Source organism: Protopterus annectens, chromosome 12.part0 (genome assembly GCF_019279795.1).
Source record: "Protopterus annectens isolate FY-2018-M chromosome 12.part0, PAN1.0, whole genome shotgun sequence".
NCBI lineage: Eukaryota > Metazoa > Chordata > Ceratodontiformes > Protopteridae > Protopterus > Protopterus annectens.
Genome location: NC_056746.1, coordinates 1,426,899,595 through 1,426,915,190, shown reverse-complemented (window position 1 = coordinate 1,426,915,190; position 15,596 = coordinate 1,426,899,595). Strand labels below are relative to the sequence as shown.

The 15,596-nt window shown below is 44.5% G+C and overlaps 1 protein-coding gene across 2 annotated transcripts in view; it reads left to right on the top strand.

Annotated features, from left to right (window-relative positions):
* DGKE (diacylglycerol kinase epsilon) overlaps nt 1–14,353 on the top strand; it is a 1,358,385-nt gene extending 1,344,032 nt beyond the window's left edge. Inside the window, exon 11 of one of the 2 annotated variants that reach the window (XM_044090462.1) lies at nt 13,060–14,353. In XM_044090462.1, coding sequence (XP_043946397.1) covers nt 13,060–13,290 — 231 coding nt within the window. In that variant the 3' untranslated portion in view covers nt 13,291–14,353. The remainder of the gene's footprint in view (nt 1–13,059) is intronic. The other variant, XM_044090463.1, reaches the window with a different exon arrangement.
* Nucleotides 14,354–15,596: the final 1,243 nt, after the last annotated feature.

The following is a 15,596-nucleotide window of genomic DNA, read 5'->3' as shown; positions in this document are numbered from 1 at the left end:
AAGTACCCCATTGGGGATCCTTTTTTTCTTGCTCTAACCGATGTCAGAAAAAGTTAACAATTGTCTTGCCTGTGAAAAGCAAATACCTCACAGAGATTTTCATTCTTACTGCATCACCTGTTTAGACTCAGACCACGATGTCCTTCGCTGTCGGTTTTGTGCCTTGTTTAATGCCCAAACCATTTGTCGTCTGGCTATCTTTGTCGCTAAATTCTTCCGCTGTCATTCTGCGTATTCCAAAATGGTTTCGATAAGCCATCTGACTACCGATCTTACGAAAAAAATTAAAGATAAAGATAGAGACAGACAGCATAGGTCCAAAACTGCTGACGATGCTTCCGTTAAGCTAGTCGCCAGTCCACCAGTACTCAGTGAGGCACCTTTGCAGCCCCTGATGCCCGCTTCTATGGATTCACAGGCCTCTGCTGAGACCCATTTGGAGTCCAGTATGCCGCGAGATGCTTCTTCGACTATGGAACCTGCGGATGTCTCTACCTTGGATGGGTCCATAGCAGCTGTGCAGGCACTAGCTTCTGAGGGTGTATTCCTTCCTACCAATGTTCGAATCAAACCGACGACTTCGTTTTTAGCCAAAATGACCAAGTTCGTTAGGCCCAGAGTACACACTATGCCTTGAAAACCAACAACCAAAGCGCATGCTCAAGCTCCCATGCCACAAAAACAAATGCTTAGAATGGCTGAAGACCTTATTATCCTCATTAGGGGAAGCCAGCCTTCCCCTGCTAAGAGTCAAAGAACTGAGTTTCCTTCTGATTCTGTAGACCAGGAGTCCGATGACTCTGACCCTTTTGATTATCAGGACATGCCCTTATCAGCCTATGAGGATTCAGATGCAGAGGAATCCATTCCCTCTGCCTCTCCTCTAGAGGATTTTTCTTTTGGTGAAACCTTGCATACTTTAAGAGAGCATTTCCACTGGGAATGCCAAAACTACCCTCAGTCCAAAAAGAGACTCAGAGAATTTTTAGAGTTGCCTCAGCGCAGGCCTCCAGCTATACCCCCTGTCCTGGATGGTGTAGATGATGTTTTTATGGAATCCAGTCTTAATCCAGATACATTACCCCCGGCCCCTAGGAAACCTGACAGGTACTACAGAGTACCTGATTCTCACAAATTTCTCTTCAAGAATCCTACTGCGGATCCAGAGATCATTTCCCAGGGACCTAAAGATATTAAGGCTACTACAGCCAAAAATCCTACCCCTTCGGACAAGGATTCCAGAGCTTTAGACAGATGGAGTAAGAGATTATATACCTCTGCAACTCTTGCCATCAATGCATTAAATTGCCAGTTGCACATGTTGAAGTACCAGCAACATATTATGGAACTAATTAAACAAAAAAATGGTACTATTCCCAGATTGTGCAGAAAATAAAGACTTACAAGAGCTAATGCATTCTGCAAACCAAGTTAGTAAGCATATTTTGCAGTGTGGCTTTGATGCCCTTGAAGCATCTTGCAGGGCTGCAGTCACTGGGTCTGTACTGAGAAGGCATGCTTGGATAAGCAAAGACATTGGTAATTTCCAAACTCTGGACCCTACCCAGTTTGGATTTGTAAAAGGCAGATCATGTCTCCTAAACCTGATTGACTTCTATGAAGCAGTCACCAAAGCCATAGATAAGGGTAAAATGGTTCACACAGCTTATCTAGATCTCGCCAAGGCTTTCGACACCATCCCTCACTCTGGAATTATAGATAAGCTCACTAAACTAGGTATAAATCCGTATGTCACAAGATGGGTTGCCAACTGGCTCATGGACAGCACCCACACTGTGAAAGTAGCGGATTCCAAATCCGACATCAGACCAGTGACAAGTGGAGTACCACAGGGTTCAGTCCTAGGTCCTCTCCTGTTTGGTGTCTACTTCTCTGAGGTGCAGGCCAACACGGAAGGTCTTTGGCTAACACAGTTTGCAGATGACTGCAAACTAGGAGCCATAATCGAAACTGCTAACGATGTGGACAAACTACAAAAGGGCCTCACTGAGACAGATACCTGGTGTCAAAGCCATGGCCTGAAGCTCAATGCCAAAAAGTGTATTGTCATCCCCTTTGGTAAAAACTCTGTACCCATGAACTACCACATAGCTGGTAGTCTACTTAATGCCGAAAATGTGATGAGACCTTGGGACACAGGTGGACAGTAGTCTCTCCTTTGATAATCACATCGCCACAGTGGTCAGGAAATCCTTCTACATGGCTCATCTCATCACAAAAGGATTCTCATCCAGAAAAAAGAGGTCATTATTCCCCTCTACTCATCACTCATTAGACCCATTATAGAGTACAACGCCCCTTTTGGTATGTACCTCACAAGACATATACAACAACTGGAAAGACCACAGAAATACCTCACAAAGAGGATTACTGGCCTCAAACAGATGCTCTCTGCAGACTGTCTCAAAAAACTACAGCTTTACTCCATCGCATATCGCCTACTCAGGGGCGATCTCTGCCTAACATACAAAGCTATGTCAAACCCAGAGCTGTTGGACATGTTCCACTTAAAGAAATCCCAATCCCTCCGAGCTACACGCTCTAGGGACCTAAACCTTGTCACCGCAATAAACAGAACATGCTGAAGGGATAGATTCCTGTCCCAGAGACTTCCCATACTCTGAAACAGATTACCTATCTATGTCAACCAGAGCTCCTCATTAGCACTCTTCAAGAAAAATCTTGATGATTGGATGGGAAATGAGAAATTCACCCCGGGGATCACTTCTGTGGCTCTGCTCGACAGGGGCACAGGAAAATAATTTTCTTGTGTGGTGAAAGTCAGGGTACATTTTTTGGCTAGGCTTGTATGGGCCAGAGACTTCCCATACTCTGGAACAGACTACCTGTCTATGTCAAACAGAGCTCCTCATTAGCACTCTTCAAGAAAAATCTTGATGATTGGATGGGAAATGGGAAATTCATCCCGGGGATCACTTCTGTGGCTCTGCTCGACAGGGGCACAGGAAAATAATTCTCTTGGGTGGCGAAAGCCAGGGTAAATTTTTTGGCTAGGCTTGTATGAACCCTAGGGACGATAGCCTAGTACCTACCTATGAACCTATGAAAGTACAAATCTTGCCTGATCATGTCAAATCCTAATTACTAGACACTCCTGTGTTTGGCAATGGTGGGATATCTACATCACATATTAATTAGGTGGTAAATACTAATTGGCTTGTAGTGGTGTGGGTGGAGTAAATCCTGTAGCTTGTGTACAGTGAGCTTTGAAGGTGTTTTTGTACTCTAAAGCAGCCACACAGTGAATACTCAGAGTTCAGATCACAATTATTTTATTTCTTTTGTTAGCTTAGTTAGTCAGAGTGAGCAGGCAGCATGTCAGCAGAGGAGTAAAGGAGCCAGCTGGCAGAGAAGTGCCACGCTAGGGGACTGGTGCATGGAAACCTGAGTAAGGCAGACCTGATTGCAGCCTTGGTTATAGCTGCCTCAGAAAACAGCAACCAGCAGGACAATCAGACTGGCAGTGGAGCTATAATACCCTTGGAGAATGGACAGCTCAACCTTTCTGCAATGGACTTGAAAATCCAGCTGGAGCTAAAGAGACTTGAGTTGGAGGCCAAGCATGTGGAATTAGAAGCAGCTGAGAGACTGAGACATCTAGAGAGTGAGAAGAATGAGAAACTGCTATGCCTAGAAGCTGAAGAAAAAGAGAGGCAGAGGCAACATGAGAAGGAGATGCTGACTCTTCGCCAGAGTCATGGAGGTAATGGGGAAGGGAGTAACTGGACCCCAGAAGCAGAAAAGGTCAGTAAATTTCTTCCACAATTTAAAGAGGGGGATAATTTTGATAGTTTCATTCATATGTTTGAGAGGGTATGTAAACAGTATGAAGTTGACCAAGGGCTCAGGGTATGGTTCCTCACCCCCTTACTCCATGGTAAAGTTGTAACTGTTTTATCTAAAATGTCTGACTCTGCATATTTTGATTATAATGATGTAAAAATTGTCTGTTAGAACTGTTTAAGCTAACACCTTAAACATATAGGAAAACGTTTTGTAAGCATAGACGCAAGGCAGATGAAAGTGTGTGTGAATATGTTGCTGAATTGAGCACTTATTTCCATAGGTGGGTGAGTGGATGTCAGATCACCACTTTTGAAGGGCTGGCAGACCTGTTGGTGGGGGAACAAGCCCTTAGCACTTTGCCTGAGGACATGAGGATCTGGTTAGCTGATAGACAATGTGCTACTTCAGATGAGCTGGGGAAGAACAGAGACCTATACCTGGCAAGCAGGGCAGCCCTGCCCAGAAAGGGGACCCCCAGTACTGCTCATGGGTCTAAAGGAGCCCCTGGTGAGCAGCACAGACTGCCACAACAAATTCTGCCAGCAGCAGGGGAAGCCACTAGTCCAGATACACTTCCAGGAGCTAGGGTTAAATGTTTTGAATGCGACCAGTGTGGCCATGTGGTATACAGGTGTCCATGGAGGCAAGGTGGGGAATAAAAGGTGAGAGAGCCAGTAAGTGGAAAAGACAAAGTGCCAATAGTAGGTTGTCTTGAGACAACAAGGGTACTAAACTACCATCCTGCAGATGTCCTGTGAGGGAAGAATTTGGATGAGATAGTACCATGTGCTTATGCAGTTACACGCAGTCAGGCTAGGAGACAAGCATGTAGGTCTGGTAGCATGGGGGAGACCCAGACAGACTGCATACTTGCAGCCAGGACTGGTGAGGTGATTACTTCAGGGAGGAAGCTACTCTGTAGCAGTGAGACTGAATGTGAGCCACAGCTGCTTGTGGGTACTGATGGTCCCTTGGACAGAGTGACTGTATAGGTAGAGGTGAGTAGTAGTACCCAGGCTGACAGTGAGGCACCACTGTCATAGGATGCCAGACTTCCTGTGGAGGCCCTTGAGCTGGGAAGGGTTACAAGGAGAGAGTTGAGACAGGCTCAGCTCTCAGACCCTACATTACAAGGCCTGAGGCAGGTAGCTAGGGAGGCACCTGATTCTCAAGGAAAGGGAGAATCTGTATACTAGGACTAAGGGTCACTATACAGAGAGTGGACCCCTGAGGGAGGACTAGAAGGTGAGAGAGTACAGCAGTTGGTAGTGCCTAGAGCCTACCATCTGGCACTTCTAGCCATAGCCCGTGATATTCCCTTTGCAGGTCATATGGGCATAAAATGTACAAAGAGGCATATTATGCAGAACTTCTATTGGGCTGGAATTTCCAGGGATGTAACAGGGTACTGCAGGACCTGTGAGCAGTGTCAAAAGGTAGGCAAGGCAGAATAAAAGGTGAGAGCTCCTTTGATGCCTTTACCTGTGATGGAGGAGCCATTTCAGAGGGTAGCTATGGATACTGTGGGTCCTCTGAGTATCCCAAGTTTCACATGGAAAAAGTATATCCTAGTGGTAGTGGATTATGCTACACAATACCCCGAGGCAGTGGCTTTGTCCTCCATTGAGGCAGAGAAGGTGGCAAATGTTTTGTTGGAGATTTTCAGCAGGGTAGGTTTCCCAAAAGAAATACTGACTGACAGAGGTGCCAATTTCATGTCAGACCTGCTGGCTTGTCTGTGGAAGTCCTGTGGGGTGAAGCACATGAAGACCACCCCTACCATCCCCAGATAATGGTTTTGTTGAGAGGTTAAACTCTACAATCAAGTCCATGCTACGGGCATGTGCAGATCAGTTTAAGAGGGAGTGGGACAAATATTTGCCCCATCTGTTGCTTGCTTACAGAGAAGTTCCCCAGGAATCCACAGGTTTTTCACCCTTTGAGTTGCTGGTGAGCGGACCTCTTGATTTAATTCGAGATGAGTGGGAAGGTGAGTGCGAGTCTCATAAGGAGTCTGTTGTGGCATACATCTAAACCTCAGGACAAGGCTCAGGGAACTCATGGGCTTGGCCCAGGAGAACCTGGCAGAAGCCCAACAACAGAAAAAGGTGTGGTATGACAGGAATGCTCGAGCTAGAGAGTATGCTGTGGGGCAGCAGGTAATGGTTCTCATTCCTGTCAGACACAACAAGCTACAAGCAGTTTGGGAGGGACCCTACAATGTGGTAAGAAAGTTAAGTGATGTTAACTACATGGTGAAACTGCTAGGCAGAAGGCAGGGGCACAAATTGTACCATGTTAACATGACGAAACCTTATCATGATAAGGAGGCCCTTGTGCTGAGCATTTGTAATGGAGTGCAGGAAGAGTCTGAGGGAGATCTGGGGACTGATCTCCTCAGTGAGGCTCGGGCTGACACCTCAGTGGGAGGGGTAGCAATGTCCCAGCAGCTATCTCATACCAGGTTCAAGAAATCTGAGCAGTGTTCCAGGAATTTGGGGACATGTTCACTGGGCAACCGGGGTGCACCCTCCTGGTGCAGCACCAGGTGAATACAGCACCCCAAAGGCCTATTAGGCAGGCCCCTTTTAGAGTGCCTGAGAGAGAGTCAGACAGACTCTGAGGGAGGAGGTACAGGAGATGTTGGAACTTGGGGTGATTCAAGAGTCCAACAGTCCCTGGGCCTCCCCAGTGGTGCTGGTGCCAAAGAAGGATGGCAGCACCAGGGTCTCTGTGGACTATAGGAAATTAAATAGTCACACAGAGTCGGATGCTTACCCCATGCCTAGGATAGATGAGACCCTAGAGTGGCTGGGTGGGGCTAAGTATCTTACAACCATTGATCTTACCAAGGGTTACTAGCAGGTGACCTTGACTCCCACTGCAAGAAAGAAGTCAGCCTTTGTGACTCTATTTGGCTTGTATGAGTTCACAAAGATGCCCTTTGGGATGAAGAATGCCTCGGTGACTTTCCAGAGGCTGGTAGATCGTATCCTAGCAGGAGCAGGAGGGTTTAACTTGCTTACCTAGATGATATTGCCATCTACAGCCATTCCTGGCCAGAGCACCTTCAGCATGTCAGGGAGGTCCTGGGCAGACTACAGAGGGCAGGGTTGATCATTAAGCCGAGGAAATGTCAGGTGGGTATGACAGAGGTCTCCTACCTCGGACATAGAGTGGGGAGTGGTAAGATAAGGCCAGAACCTATCAAAGTGAAAGCCATTCAGGCATGGCCTGCACCTGTTACTAAAAAGCAGGTGAGGGCATTTTTAGGGACAGCAGGGTACTATGGAATGTTTGTCCCCAGTTATAGTACCATAGCTGCTCCCCTCACAGACCTGACAAGGAAGAACAGGCCAGATAACGTAGTGTGGACCCCAGCATGTGAGCAGACATTCCAGAAGCTTAAAGAAGCTTTGGGAGGACCCCCTGTGTTAGCCAGTCCAGATTACAGCAAAGTATTTGTTGTGCAGGTGGATGCTTCAAACCATGGGGAGGGGGCTGTACTTAGCCAGATTTCTTCAGTAGGGAAGAGCACCCAGTGGTTTATCTCAGTCATAGGCTCCAATCCAGGAAGGAATGCTATGCAGCTGTAGAAAAGGAATGTCAAGCCATAGTGTGGGCACTGCAGAAACTCCAGCCTTATTTGTATGGAAGGAAATTCACTGTTATGACAGATCACAACCCCCTAACATGGTTAAACAGAGCCAGCCAGCAAAATGCCAAGTTGTTAAGATGAGGCCTGGGGTTGCAAACATATGATATGTCAGCGCAGCACCGCAGTGGGGTTAGCAGTGCCAGTGCAGATGGGCTCTCAAGATAGTGAATGGGGTGAGGTACACTCAGATAGACCTAACCCTCTCAAGTGGCGTTTCTTAAGGGTCACTTGAAAAAGTAGCTTTTGTTCGCTGGGGGTGGATGTGAAGGCTGCCAGCCTAGCCAAATAGAATTGTGCAGATAATTCTGTCATTTGTAAATATAAATGTAAACTACAGGCTTGTTGTCTTAAATGTAAAGAAATATTGTTACATGTGGAACTTTAAAATAAATGTGACAGTGCACTCTACACACCAAAGTAAAGCATGTGGTGACCCTTTGAAGTAGACAGTGGTGACAAAAAGTCTAGATGAAGAAATTATTTCTATTGTTTTAACCAAGAGTTAAATTGCTAGATTTAAACTTGCACATGTATTTTTATTGCTCTGCTCCTGACCAGCTGCAAGATAACAAAAGGGAGATGTTAAAAATGTAAATGTAGTTAATGTGTAGCCTGGAAACTCCAGGAAGGGTGAAGAATTATGTAATGTTTAGCAGAACTGCAGTTTCAATTTAAAAAGTAAGAACCAGAGATTATTAAGCATTTTTGTCTTGATCATCCATCTCACAGCACTGCCTCTTGCTCACATGTAAGTTATCTTAGACTTGTATTTTCTTTTAGAGATAGCTCGAATCTAGAAAGATTACACTGTTTTTCTGTTATGTCAGAACTGTACTACTGAATTATTTCTGTGTGATCTCTGAACTCTTGACTAGCACTGACTGTGTAGTAGAAAGTATTGTCTTGTGGTTTTAATTGTTTGTTATTAAATATTTTAAAACCTTTTAGCTGTGGCTGGTTTGTATAGAGATAAGTTAAGCTCTAAGAGTACATTGCATGTATTTAAGGATCCTGTACCAAGTCACTCTAATAAGCCTTGAGACTGTTTATTCATACTACCAATTAGATAATAATATTGCACAGTAATAATTGGACACCCTTTTAAGGGCCTTTGAGTAGCTGATAAATATTAGTGGGTGGTGGCAGCTGATCCTACCATATAGTCTGGGAGAAAGGGTAGCAACTGGAGAACCTGTGCCAGCCTTCCCCAGGAGTGTCTGTGTGGTTGTATAAACTCATCTCAAAGTGCAGGTGTGTGTGTGTGTGTGTGTGTGTGTGTGTGTGTGTGTGTGTGTGTGTGTGTGTGTGTGTGTGTGTGTGTGTCAGCTACTTGGGCAGGGATATGAAGCACTGGTTGGACAGAGAGGGTGCTAGAGGTTTTAGCTTGCCCATTAGGCTGAGACCTGGACCCTATAGCTGTGCCAGTGGGGAGTCTTAATAATAATAATATGCAGAGAGCAAGGGAACGATCAGCCCCAGGCTGACTGTGATATCTGTGTGCTCTTAAGGGAAATTGCACTTTACTGTGTTTGTTATCCTTTCCTATCCGCATATATGAGATGCCCTCTCTGGTGTTAGTGGTGAGGATTGAGGCTCTTTGATTGCTGGGCCAGGGCACGGGCGTCACAGCAACTTTAAGTAGGGACTGTTTATTTGGCACCAAAGCAAAAGTTCTTAAAAAGATGGAAGAAAAAGCCAAATCTATGCAAACTGTCAAATAATTCTTACAAGTGCAACCACTTAGATTCAGTAGGCATTGGCCTTCTAAAAACTGGTCCTTTCCAGCCCCTTCCAAGCCTTCCCAGACCAAACCCAGGGGAAACAGGCCACTCAGACTACAGTCCCAGGGTATGCGGAGATCTATACAATGGAGTGCCCCCACCCCAAAAAGAGGGAGTGGTAAGCCGTCCCCTTATGGAAAAAGTTCACAATGACTTTTCAGTTATCCTTCCCAGCCCTGCCCAGTTACTTGCACCCCTAGGAGGAAAACTTGCCCTTCATGCAAAAAACTAGATGTCCATTACTCAGGACCGATGGGTTCTAGACATAGTATCCCAGGGGTACAAATTCTTCTTCCATTCACTGCCAACCCCAAGAGGGTTTCCAGACCTTCCTCCAAACCAGTGGGCAGAGGCTCAAAAGCATGTACTTTCCCTGCTCGATATCAGAGCTATTCATCCTGTTCCAGTAGAACAAAGCGGTCAGGGTTTATACTCCAGACTTTTCCTGGTGTCCAGAAAAGAGGGCTCTTGGCGCCCATCCTGGATCTTTCAATTCTCAACACCTTTCTGGTGATCCCAAAATTCAAGATGCTTACCCTCCAACAGCTTCTCCCTATGCTAGTCAAGGATTCCTAGTTAGTCACTCCAGACTTAAAAGAAGCTTATCTGCACATCCCCATAAGGGAATCATGCAGGAAATATCTATGTTTCAGGACAGGCTGTATGCACTGTCAGTTCTCTGCACTTCCCTTTGGCTTGTCTACTGTGCCCAGAGTATTCACGAAGTGCCTGGCTCCAGCCATTGCATACTGCAGGCAGAGAAATATCCAAATTTTCCCATACTTGGACGACTGCCTGATTCAGGCGGACTGTCCGGAATTGCTACTTCAGCACCTGGCATTTGTAAAAAGCCTTCTCACTTCATTGGGGTACACCATCAACGAAAAGAAATCACAACTCATACCTAGTCAAAAGATTGTATTCCTGGGAGCAAATTTGGACACAATTTCCCAGATGGCATTTCTCACTTCAGAAAAACAGGTCTATCTGACAAACTACTTCAAACAAATGGCCACCAAAACCCAGCTTTCTGCAAGAAAAATACTGCAAGCCCTCGGGTTCATAGCCTCATGTATTCTGCTAATTCCATATGCAAGACTGCATATGAGGAAACTTCAGTGGTACTTAAAAAGTCTTTGGTGCCAACATTCTCAGGATCTGGAAAGAGTCATTCCTATCATACCTTGTCTAAGGGCAGAGTTCCTTTGGCGGGCAGAAGCATGCAACCACAACAAGGGACTGCTTTTCACTCAACCCCTCTCCACCCAAACCCTGACAACAGATGCATCAGAGTATGCATGAGGGGCTCACATGGCAGGCAAATGCATTCAGGGCCACTGGAGCCCAGGCCAAATTCTCATGCACATCAATCAGAAAGAGATGCTAGCTGTACAGAATGCTCTGACAGCCTTCAAATACCTGATCCTTCCTGGATAACTGCTTATAAAAACAGACAACACCACAGTTATGTGGTACATAAACAAGCAGTGGGGAACCCATTCTTACCCACTCTGCAGGTTAGACATGGCTCTGTGAAACACAGCCTTGAGCAACCAAGTGCATCTACAAGCTCGTTTCTGCCAGGCAAACAGAATTCACTGGCAGACGACTTAGGCAGAAATCTCCTAAACCCACACGAGTGGAAATTGGAGCCCAACACCATCAGTCTTCTGGTCCAGAGGTGGGGGACACTGGAGGTGGACCTCTTTGCCTCCCCCGAGAACCACCAGTTGAGCAAATTCTGCACCAGGAACCCTCACAGCAGGGCCTGGAAGGTGGATGCCCTATCCTTTCAATGGGAAAACCTCTCAATTTATGCCTTCCCCCCTCTGCTCCTTCTCTCAAGAGTACTACTCAAGATAAAGCAAGACAGGCCAAGGGCAATTCTTATTGCCCCAGACTGGCCACGCCAGTACTGGTACCCACTCTTATGCAGCCTGACAACAGTGACACCCTGGCACCTTCAGCAGACTCCTACCCTGCTGTCTCAGCAGGAGGGACAGATTTTGCTTGCACAATTGCAAACCCTCAACATTGCAGCCTGGTTTATCCCTTGAATACCCCACCAGTAACCCTCACCAAACAGGTGCTGGACCTCATTCTTGAAGCCAGAAGGCCTAGTATTAGGAAGTCTTATGCTGAAAAGTGGAAAAGATATTGTTCCTGGAATCAGTCTCGGGGAAGGGCACAGCAGTGCCCTCCTTACCTCTAATCGTGGATTACATAGTAGAGATACTACACAGAGGCCTATCCTTCTCCTCCATTAAGATTCAGGGCTCTGCCATCTCAACTCATTATAATACTGAGCCACCTCTGTTTTCTCACCCTCTCATCAAACAGTTCCTGAGTGGGGCTAACAACTTAAGGCCTCCTAGGATAGTACCCACCCCGCCTGGGACCTTAACTTTGTACTGGAAAAGCTCACACAAATCCCCTTTTGAACCTGCTGCCTCAGCAGAGTTAAACTTCCTCTCTTGGAAAACAGACTTGCTTTTAGCCATAACATCAGCAAGAAGGGTGTTTGAGTTACAGGCACTAATGGCTGTGGAACCCTTTATTATTTTCCATGCTGACAGGGTTTCCCTCAGGACTAACCCGTCCTTTATGCCTAAGGTGGTGTCCAGTGTGGCCCAAAACCATCCATCCGTTTGCCAACTTTCTTCCCTAATCCTCAGAATAAAGGGTAAAGGATCCTGCATTCCTTGGACGTGCACAGACAGCTCAGGTTCTACCTTGACAGGACTAAGCCTTTCAGAAAATCTGGCCAGCTGCTAGTCAGCTTTGCTACAGGGGCAGAAGTTAAGGCCATTTCATAACAAACCATTTCCAAATGGATAGCACACTGCATCCATGTCTGCTACAAGCACCATGGAAAACCAACCCCTCTGGGGGTCAGAACACATTCCACTAGGGCTACTTCTACCTCTACAGCATTTCTCAGAGGAGTCCCTACCAGGGACATTCTAGAAGCTGCAACCTGGAGTTCTGTACACACCTTCACCAAGCATTACCACTTACCTATCTTTTCCAAATCCAGGGCAGGATTTGCTACAGCAGTCTTGCAAGGCCTACTAGCCAGCCCTAACACTTCTTGACTGTCTCCACCCTTCCTCAGTTTTGGGAATCAACCCAAGTGTGATGACTGCAACAGCGAAACACAAAGAACATAGTACAGTTGTGTACACTTACCATAAATGTAGATATTCGAGTGTGTTCACTGTTGCAGTCCTGGTTTCCCTCCCTCTAGCCCTCTGGCTTTCTCTATTTATCTACCTCTACTCTCTATGGCTGTTCCTATTGGCATTGGTATTTACTTTTTACTGGTGGTGCTTCCCCACCATATACTAGCTCCCTATTTGGGGGCTCCTGACATTTGGGGCAAGAAAAACTGATGTAATGGCGTCGTTTTATTCCCCTGATGAACTGACGTCATGGAAGAAGTGACAGCATCTGACGCAGAAATACTAAGACAATGGTAGCTGACTAAGGGCTACCTGCAGGCAGATAACCCAAGTGTGATGACTGCAACAGTGAATACACTCGAACATCTACATTTATGGTAAGAGTACACAACTGTACTTTATCATTCCCCAATTTTAGTTGTGAATTTGGAAAGTGCTGCAAAAATGAAGTGTGTGTGTGTGTGTGTGGGGGGGGGGGCACAGATTTTGCAGTTGTGAGCTACAGCATTCCACAGTAACAATTTTGCACACTGAGATTTCCCAGTTTGCCAGCCTATGATTTTTCTTGTTGAAACTGAATTAGTTTTCAGTGTGTGTATCTTTTTTCCAGCTTATTTTGAATAGCTCCCGAATGCCCATGCAAGTGGATGGAGAGCCATGGGAACAGGGACCTTGCACTATCACCATCACACACAAAACCCATGAACTGATGCTTTGCCATGTGGGTGAACAGACAGATGATGACGACGATGATGATGATGATGATGATGAAGATGATGACTCTACCACATCCGAGAAAGGGCACTCAAATGAAGCAGAAGATATGGAGGAACACCTCTAACAGTCTTTTGAGTAAATTAGGCCTTATTCCATGAAAGCCATTTCTTTCTGGAGCGCAGGTGCTAAACGTCTTGATAGGTGAAAGTTTATCTCTCTGTTCATGTATGTAATGGCAGATAATCTCTCTGAGGACAATCAGATTGGTTTGCACCTTTGCTCATTTATATAGTAAGAAAAAATCTAACAGTCCTGTATTTCATAGATCATGGAAGCATTTTTGCTACAGAAGCTACATGAAGTACATATTTTTAATGGCTCATTTTTGCTGACACCAGGCAGTGTGCTTGTGAACTACTGTACAATTAAATATAAAATGCTAGACTTTTCTGTGTGACTAAACCATATATATATATATATATATATATATATATATATATATATATATATATATATATATATATATGCAGTATGCAGGTAATTATCTGAATATAAAGATTTGTTTTCCCCCCTCAGGAAGTGGTAGCTAGGTGCCTGAGAATGCAGAACAGTTTTGTTTAAACTGAATTGGTTTAGTAAAGAATCTTCTTTGAATCAGACTGTATCATGTTGCATAAGGCTTTGCAGTAATGTGTAGAAGAAATAATGGAGAGTTGGTGCATCTGAAGTGGCAATTAGTTCCACGTCTGCAAATCGTCTTGGGTTAGCACTGTCTGACTGGCCCCAATATGAAGAATTTGTGCTTATTTTCTTGCACTTCTACTTTTTTTGAATTAGTGTTGCGGCATCCACTGCTAAATATATATTTTTTTACAGATAACATTTGTATTTATGATTGTAGATATTCTAAATGTTTAAAAAAAGGAGTGTAGAATGTCGTGCTTTTGTTTTATAATTTTATAGTGGAACATATGCCTCAAACACTGCACTACTGATGTTGCTGTTATAGTTTGCAAAAATGGATGTAGTTTGTTTTTAATTTCAGCTTTTAGTGCAACACATCTTATAAGCCACTTGACAAACATGGAAATGAATTACTGTAAGTATATACTTTTTGTTTAAGTTAATGGTGTCCAGGCATTTTGAATACTGTAGAGTGAATGTATAATAAATTTGTTTTGCCTCCACTTTGATATCTTGAGAATCTGTAGTATAGTACTGACTACAGACGAAAGCAAGCCTTTTGAATATGAGCAGTGTTTTTATTCGTGTTAGTCTTTTTGAATTGTTTTCTGGTGCTCTTTGAAGGGGCACTGGTAATGCTGAGGAAGAAACCTCATCTAGGCCCAGGACTGTTACCTTGTCAGTGACAAAATGCAGGCAGTCACTGTGACTAGATGCTGTGCTGCTTGCTTGCGGATTGCCACCTATTGGACTGTTTGAGAATTGACGTTTGCCAGGTAGCATAATTCTCGCATCGTTCATTTTTGTCTGTCACTCATTGTTATTTAGGACATTTGCAGTCTGTTCACTTCCATGTGTTGAAAACACTACCCCTGATGCACTGAAACAAAGCCCTTTGTCCTGTAGTTGTAAGCAGAAGTGATTGTAAGGTGTGTATTGACAAGTGAACCAAGTTGTGGCCAGTCAGCAGTAGTAGCAGAAAATGTACTCACAGATGTCTGTATAGTGCAGTATGGGCAGAAAGAAAGTATTGCCCCAGAAACCATATCATGAAAGATGAGGAAAAATATGGAACTGCAGGCATGAGAGAAGTTATCTTCACCAAGCACTTTAGTTTGCTTTAAATTTTGTTCACATAATTAAAGATGCCACTTTTATTTTTCTGGTTATTGCCATTTATGAACATTAGGTTGCAACTGTAGATGATTTTTCTTGTAAGCCCATTTCCCACTGCTCCTGTAACACCTCTGTTCACTTGTTATGATACTATTCTGATTCTGATAAGGCAGTGTAATTTGTATTAACTCAGATTGGTGTAAGCAAGCAATAATGCCCAACAGGGTGTGTGTTAGTGTGCAAGTTATGCCCACCCCAGGGGTGTTATGAGGCCTGATGGTAGAGGCCTGGAAGGGCGTTATTTACACAGTAACACACACCCTGGAGGGCATTATTGAGCTTGGAGAATTGGGATGTATGTAAAATTCTTGTATTTTACTTACTTATTTTTTTCTTAGTGTATTTTTTTATATGTATTTTTGATGTAAAGTAGTTCCACCGCCTAATATTTCAAACTTCCCGTATTATATGTAAATGGTGTTGGAGGAACTATTTTACATCTAAAACATAACATTTTCAAAAAATATCCAGGTATTTGCTTAATTTTTGGGGGGGAGGGGCTTAGTTCTAAATTATGTGATTTGTTGCTAGTCATTGAGGATTGAAGTTATTACATATTGACAAATATTT